The sequence below is a fragment of the Cynoglossus semilaevis genome, chromosome 20 (assembly GCF_000523025.1).
Source record: "Cynoglossus semilaevis isolate Cse_v1.0 chromosome 20, Cse_v1.0, whole genome shotgun sequence".
NCBI lineage: Eukaryota > Metazoa > Chordata > Actinopteri > Pleuronectiformes > Cynoglossidae > Cynoglossus > Cynoglossus semilaevis.
The window spans coordinates 10611947-10620506 of NC_024326.1; the positions used below are offsets into that span (position 1 = coordinate 10611947).

Here is an 8560-nt window from a genome sequence, read left to right on the forward strand (position 1 = left end):
ATTTGAAGGCAGAAGTGGAGGATAAGATAGAATATATATATATATACTGTATAATATAATAAGTGGAGCGGAGTCTCTGCAGCCAGATCAGAAGCATGCATTTAAAAGAAGGTCAATAAAAGTTAAAATCTGCCGCCTGTTCCCACTGAAGCGCTTTAAAAAGACAACATATAAAAGACTATTTTTCACCTGCTTATGTTTTTATATGCCTAAATAAATAAAGTCCTAACTCACCCACAGGGAACATTTCATTATCGAGCAGCTAAATGGTCAGCGGCTTCAGCCAAAGCAGCTTTTAACACAACGGCAAAAAGGCTAAAAAGCCAATGCAAATCACATGCACTTAAACGAGGCCTAATGCATCGACTGGATGACACGTGCTAATGTGACGGCTACACATTCAGACTGACAGTAATGGAGGATTTTGCCCCAGGTTATAATCGTAAGGCCTGCGCCGGAAGAAAGCCGGTGCGGGGGGGGGCATGGACGGGGGAGGGGGATGTGGAGGAATACACCTGCCTACTATCAGAGTCTTGACAGAAGCCCAATAAATACCAGGAGACAAGGTCGAAAACAGGAGCAGCAGCATCCCGCCGCCCCTCCGCCTCTACTTCCTGCAGGAGGAGATGTGTGGCAGACACGTTGACAGCCTTCACGGAAGTCTTCTCCGAGTTAGCAGGTGCACTACTGCCACGGAGGAGTCAGCACCAGCACCAAGTCAGAGCAAAACCCCACAATGCTTCACACTGGACAGCATGGCAGTAGAATTAGGGCTAAAATTAAATTAAAAATAAGGAAATAAAATTCTACTTTTCTGCACAGTTAACAAAGACAGGTGAACCGAAAGTGAGCAGAGCTTTCATACCAACAGTGCATTTCAATTGTAAAAATAAAACACAATAGAAGGTCAAACTGAGATCATCGTCAGGTGTTTCCTCAATCGCTCAAATTACATACAAATTACTGACATTGTTTAACTACTTAAACAAACTACCCACAAGGACAAGGACATACAGTACATCACTAACTGACCGACTGTGGTTAGAAGCCGGTTTTGATGCTGATACTAGCAGAGGGACCAGTGCACCTCACCACTCACTGTTTGTGTCTCTGGTCAAACTCTGTGACAGTAACGGTGACTAAGTGAACTGATGTTTACTCCGGTGCTGTGCAGATGGGAGGTCTTACAATCAATTACGGCGCCACACAGGGATGTCCTGATTTCACTGCCTCGTCCCCCTCCTCTGCTCTTCATCACCGTTAACAACAACTACAGAGCCTGGGAGCATTAATTAGTGAAAAATTTCCAGCGTGCCTCCACTCTCCGAGCCACCAGCCACGAACGAAGACTTCTGTAAACACGACGCGCCGCATAGTAAGTTGTTGTTCCAGCGTGGATTCTTTTTTTTTTTTTTTCTAACAACATGTTGATGAGATCACAGAACTGTTGGAGCATGTCTAACGCACACAAACAGCCTCTCCTCCGCCTGGGTTACAAACACTTCCCTCTCCGTCTATCACTCTCCTCTTCATTAAAACAGCCCCTGTGCCGGCCTGTGTGCGACTCATTAGCTTTTATCCTCTTCATTTGAAAAGGAGCTGTATATAATTAGAGGATCTCTGTTTGTCCAGCATCCTTCACACAGTCGCATCTCAAGGCCAATTATCATTCCCTCGCACAGCTCCCAGATAATGTAGCCTCATCAGCTGTCTGGAGAATGGACTTCAAACTGTTACCGCCTCTCAAGAATGTAAATAAACAAGAAAGAAAAAAAATCCTCATCAGCTAATGACTGGATGTGGAGTGGCACTCCAGGGAGGCCAGGATGAAGACCCTTGTTGTTTGGCTTTAGGAATATTTCCACTGACTTTCGCCGAACAAACTAGGGGTGGGGTGTCTCCCCCCAGGACTCTCAGCAAAAGATTGAAGATTGAAATCATTTCTGAAGGTATTCACACTCTACACAGGCTGGAGTGTCAGGTGATATTAACCAATAAATTCTTTTGGAGTTGGAAAAAAGGAAACTGTTCTGCTTTATTATGACAGGAAGAAATGTTGCTAAATTACAGAAAACGTGATAAAAACTGGGGATGGAAGTCAACAGATGATTTTTTTTCCACCACATGGGCCTGAATCGATGCAAAAATACAGGTTTTTGGCCACACATTTAAAAAAGGAAACACCGAAAAACAGATACAAATTCTACTTCAACAACTAGAACATGTTAAGGCCACCAGGGGTCGAGCTGGTGACACAGGTGAACAGACGCCGTAAACTCTCAGGTCTTAGAGCCCGGCTCTTGTCCACTGCGACACCTCACTGACTCCAGTCATTATGGGTAATTGTGCTGGCTCCACTGATCACCTTTTAACTTCAATATAAGCTTTTCTTCCCAAACTTTAATTTCACATTTCAACTCACATTTGGACTCAGACGCAGCGGCAACATTTAAAATCCCTCAGATTTTAGGACAGCAACAGTGAAACGACTCTTGACAGATTCAAACTTTAAATTTATTTACCTGATGTTTATCCCCGACTGTGGGACTAAACATCGGTTTTGTCAAATCTTCATCGACTGTGGGACCGTCAGACACTAAACATCGGTTTTGTCAAATCTTCACACCTCGGCCCAGAAACATGTGACACTGATCTACTGCTGTTACTTTTGTTTTGTTGTGGATTAACTCGCTCTTCATCATCAGTGGATTTAACTATTTCTTCTTTTTACAAAAGTCACAGACATTAAGACTTTATAAAGTCACTGTTTTAATTTCAAGTTTCACGTGCTGCTCTGTGTACAAATAAGGAGTGAACCTTCTTAAGCTCAACATTAATACCACTTTTATTAACTTTCAGTTTTGACACAATAATTAGACTTTCAGGAACAGCAGTTGAATTGGCTCTGAAAAATTCAACGGTTAATGTTAAAATTTGGGCTGTCAAACAGCTGATTAATAGGTCTGTCTGTGGATTCATTTCAACCATTAAAAAAAAGAATAAATCTGTACATTGCTGGGACAGAAAGACACACAGCAGCAGGTAGATGTGTGTTTCACACCTGCTTTTTCCAAATGATGGAATTATGAATATAGATTTTAAAGCCTACTAACTAACCAACCTATTTTGTTAAGGTTAACCTGTTAACCACAGCTGTCATTCATATGATCAGCGTTCCGATCCGATCCTATTTTTCCCCTAACCCTCCACACACACAGATCTCCCGTCCTCTGTGTTGCAGTTTCCAGAGAACAGATGCTGACGTTCCCCACAGAACACAGCTGTGTGTCAAGCTGCGTGCCCTTTACTCAGAAACCAACAGGTTCTAATATTCTGCTGTAATAGGTCTAATGAGGACGGCAACAATGTTAGCTTAGACCTGCCACAAATCATCGGAAAAAAAACAATGTGAATCGTTAACAGCGAAACACTGACGACAGACTTTGACCTTCGCGGGGAACACCTCAGAAATAGAGTTTTATTTGGATTCGCTGACTGTTCCAGAACTTCTTGGTTAGAGTCGACTTGTCAGCTCAAAATATATTTCACTTTGGGAATTTTTTTTTTTTTTTTTTTTTTTTGGGATGTCCACATATTTAGTAACTAACAGCAGTCAGACTGTAGAACCATTGGGTCAGAAAGTTCTCAGACAAAAATGAAACCTCTTCATTAAAATAAAATGACAAAGCTGGTTCTCCAAGTGGTGTCTCCACCAGAGAACGCCATCTTTGTAGAAGTCTGAGGGAGGTCCTCCCAGAGTTCTCTCTGTTTTCGGGATGGCTCTAGATCAAACCCTGTTGTAAAGCTTCATTAATTCCGACAGTTTTCCATCTGAAGATAAGCTTCAAAATGTGATGCTTGCTCTGATTTCACAGTTGTTCGTTTTCAACGGTTGAAAACCGGTTCAAATAAAACCCAACACCTGAGAGACGTGTCCTTGCATGTTTCTGTTGTTAAAACCTGAAGTTAAGGAAATAAATATATGAGATTATGTTGACAGGGCGGAATATGGTGAAGCAACAAAATCTGTATCTTTTTTTTTTCTATTTTTAAAGGACAAAAAATCCAACACGAGTAGGAATAGGTTTAGTTACAGTAACAATAATAATAATATTAATAATGACAAATCTAAAGACCTGGAGTCGTAGAATGTTGATGTTTTTCTCACACGAGGGTCAGAGTTTGTGTATTTATGTCCCTCCACCTCCAGGGAGGCTGACAGTCCAACAGTCTGTTTATATAAATGGTTTGGTTCCTGAGTGTAGATCGCCTCGGACCAATGAGAAACAATATTTATCGTTCCGTTAAGATAGGCAGCAGACAGAGTGATAGAACATCCTTAATTGGAACGCAGCACCATCAACGGGACAAAGGCGTCTGCAGCCACCAATCTCCTGCCTGTGAAAAACTACTTTTGCACCGCTAGCAGCCCAGACTCGTCGGAGAGGTTCGGTAAATCCATGTCTTCCTGCAGCCTTCATTATCATCCCAACAGAAAAAAAAAAAAGTGTCTGAAAAGCAAAGTCAGGGAAGAATGTAGACACCTCACATTCTCCTTTGTATTATCATTAATCACCGTGGGCCTTTTTTTCCCCCCTGCGACATTATTTGAAGCCATCCATAAAAGAAAAGAAAATCACATGCATATTTAATTTCATTCTTCACTGGCTCACACAAAGAAACTGTCACCCTTCAGGACACCTTTTTAGAGAAGTCTCTATAAACTCTACGTCAGCTGGGAGGACAAGAATTAAATAAATAAATAAATAAAAACATTTCAAAGGGAAAACCTAAATGTAAATTACTGCCACACTTCAAATGAAGTCATGTTTATCTTCTCCTGCCGTCAGTGTGGTGGTTCGCTGCTGCAGGATCGGCCGACCCGGGCTCTGTCAGCAGCAGTCACTCTGCAACAACAAACTACAGCAGCACACCACAACCAGGGCTGGTTGTTGTTGTTACTCCGTCGGCTACATAACACTACACGGTTCACTGTCACAGAACAAGGTGGAAACTCAGGCTGCTGTAGGTGGAGCTGATTTCACATAGTCATCAAATGACGGGATGAAGGTCTGAGACAACCGGCCAATCACAACAAACCAATGACTTCTTGTTGGGGTTTTTTTTATGTGAAACACTATGATATTCAAACAATACCCAGTCAGCCTTGACATTGTCTGTCAACTGTGTGATGACCTGGGAATTTCAATTTTTTTTCTTTTTTTTTTAAAGGAAGAGATGCTCAACATTGGGTCAGCAGTCTCTAGGGGGTGCTGGTAGGTACATTCTGAGACAGAATGGAATTATTAAAGTCTATATAAAACAAAACAAAAGTGACCATAGACAACTAGGAGCACAGATGTTCAATATGAGGTCCGCAGTTTCCTAGGGAGCCCACTGAGGTACTCCAAAGGGGCAGGGGCCAAGCTCCTCAGGGGGAGGTGTAAAACAAGAAAGAAAACGGAGGAAAAATGTCAATGATTATTTATCATTGAGCCAAAAACAAGACATTTCTACCATCCAGGGTCAACTCTTCACCCAACAACAACTTCACTGTGTGAAAGTGAGACAGTGTGAATGTGATTACGGACTCGGTTTTGTCTTTTAATACAAGTGAATTAAAAGACGTCGGTGTGTGTGTGTGTGATCCTCACGCTGCTGCTGCTGCTGCTGCTGCTGCTGCTGCTGCTCTGGTTACATCTGTGATCTAATTATGACACGAGCTGTTAGCACTCGCTCTCTACGACAAATGTCCTGAACCACAGGCTCATATTTAGCCCAGTACATCTGCATCCATCCATCCATCCATCATCCATCCATCCATTAGTTCGCCCCAGAGTGGGATACACATCCAATTGATTTCTTCCTGGTTTACATATTTACACACACACACACTCATGCAATTAGTAGCATATTTATTGATTCTTCTCTCCCCCCGCCATCAGGGGTCTGCAATGCAGCCGACTCAAATGTAGCCTGTGGTTCTGAGGCTGCGGGCAAATAAAACTGCAGCCGTTGGCATTAAACAGACTGGGAATACGACGGGCTTCAGGTTCAAGAATTATCAGTCAAAAAAAAAAGTCAATAACAGTAAAGAAAAATGAGCATAAACACCTCAGGTAAGAGTTCAACAAGTTTTCACATTTTCGTAAAATAAATATTCAAATCAGAGTCACTTGTGTTGCCTGTAGATTATTTAAAATAATCTGTAATCTGGACCGGGCTTCGAACAACATGCTTTAAAAATAAATAAATAAAAGTCCATTTGACTGGTGACACGGACTGGTCTGACTCAGGGCTTCAATCATAGCTGCTTCAAATCCATCATCAGAGCATCACACTATATACAGTATGTACCATGCTGCCCCCAACAGGCGCTTTATGAAACAACATTTAAAAACCCACAGCATCCAAACCTGAACATGACAAGTGAGACTTCCCAGATTATGGCAAAATCATCCAAATCACCTCACGTTACTGTGTGTTTTTTTTTTAAGAATCACAGTGTTAACACTTCAAGTCCATCTTAAATTCTACCGCCATCCATTTTCTGTCCCTATTGATTGGCATGAATGTAGGTTAATGTGCCAGTCTCCACATAATGCCACACATGAGGAGAAAACTGAGGACACGTTTAGGATTAAATCAGAATTTTAATCCCTCTCTGTAATCTGAGGTCATTATACGTCTGCACTTTAATGTGCTTGGTTCTAATGAGGTTAATTCATTAATTAACTGCATTCATATTTTCTTCATATGTGAACAGGCTGAAAGTATTTGTCAAAAAGTTGTTGTCAAACCGAGAGAGAAAGAATTTAAGACTTAAATCGTTCCATAAACAGTTTTTCTAACTTCATGTCACATAAACAGTTCTTTTTAAAAGCACGATAGATATTTGAGCTGTTAATAAATAAACTTAAAAATCTGTTTTATCAACAGGAAACCTCTGTTCTGCAGCGGTACAAATTGTGGAAACGTTTTTTTAATTTTATTTGAAAATATTACGCATCAAATTAGACCAAGAGTTTAGATAATTTACCAGATTTTACAAGGATTAACTGAAATATGGGAACTTTTTCATGACGTAAATGACATTTTCACACATATAGAAACTGGAATTACACACAGCAACTAAAAAATTCAAGTGTTATATCAATATTACGCAGCAACAATAATAATTACTGGTACATGGACTGAAATGAAGTTTTCAGTTGGGGGAATAAAGAATACAGACACCTGGAGCTACTTGGTTTATCTTCCTGCGCCGTGTTGGCACTTTTACGCACGCATTACGCGAGGTTCATTACGATAAACTGCAACTTTTAATGATGAACTTTGACACCGGCACTGAACTCCGTCCACATCGCGGTCCTGTCAGTGAAGACCTGGCAGTGAACGCAGCGTGGCGCGGCTGCTAATTGAGTTGCGCGGAGCATGACGCACCTGCTGCCGGAGTCGAACAGCAGCCCCCCGGGGGAGCTGCGACCGCTGTCTGTGTCAAAAGATGAACATATCACGCCTGTAACTCAACATAACTTATACGACACCCACGCTGCCATTTAAAGTCGGAAGTGCACGTTAAATAGCTGCAGCGAAATGCGCAAAAGTGCCAGTCAACGGTCGAGTTCAAATAAGTGCCTTCACCGTGAACCCCGTGTCCGCAGCCGGGGAGCAAACACAGCCGTGTGCCTGTCGTGTGTGTCGTTTTCTGCTTACCTTTAAAAACTTCTCCCGTGGTGAACAGCAGGAAGGTCGTCACAGCAAACAGGCAACTGATAACTTTATCCATGTCGACGGCGCCGTCGTAGCGTCAACCCCAGCAGCGGGGTTAACCTGCAAACTCTTCTCTTCTTTACTGCAACTTAAAGCCCTACCAAACTAAAAGCCCACTTTTTTTGGACCTCTACTCTACAGTCATCGCCCTGTGCTCCTTCCCTGGGCGTGCACTGGGGGTGAGAAGAGCTCGTCTCCCACCAGGCTTGCTCTTCACTTGGAGGAGAATGTGAGAGTGGGTCCTGGTTCCTGAATTACGCCTGGATTGAGCGGTCCGGCTCCTCCACCAGTGCAGCGGCTGCGTGCGTGGTGTGCTGTGAGTGGTCGGTAGAGGGCGATCTTGCGCGCGGGCTGTGAGTGAGGACAGGCGGAGATTCATCCACTCCCCTCCTCCTTCCTCCCTCCTCTCTCCTCCCTCCTCCCCTCCTGCTCCGGCTCTCATTCATCAGCGCTCATTTGGAGCTGCGTGGACACTGACATTAAAGCTGATTAAAATTAATTCACAAGATTGAACAACAACAGAAAAAAAAATCAATTTCATTACACTGGGCTTTTCCAAATCAGACACTTGAGTTGTTCCAACAGGAAAAACGACGACGTCACTGGCAGATTGATTAAATTGAGGATTATACAATTTATACAGGTTTAAAGGGCAGTTACTTCATCTAAACCAGTCTATTGACACATTGATATATGAAGTATATATATATATATATATATATATATATATATATATATATACAAAATTCACTGTATTTTTCAGACTTATTTTCATCTTTTGTCTATG

The 8560-nt window shown here is 42.2% G+C and overlaps 1 protein-coding gene across 1 annotated transcript in view; it reads right to left on the reverse strand.

Annotated features, from left to right (window-relative positions):
- Positions 1-8191, reverse strand: part of LOC103396511 (protein tyrosine phosphatase receptor type M) — a 133618-nt gene extending 125427 nt beyond the window's left edge. The window contains exon 1 of the mRNA XM_025066351.1: positions 7717-8191. Within this exon, the coding sequence (XP_024922119.1) occupies positions 7717-7789 (73 nt within the window). The 5' untranslated portion in view covers positions 7790-8191. The remainder of the gene's footprint in view (positions 1-7716) is intronic.
- Between the last annotated feature and the right edge of the window lie 369 nt (positions 8192-8560).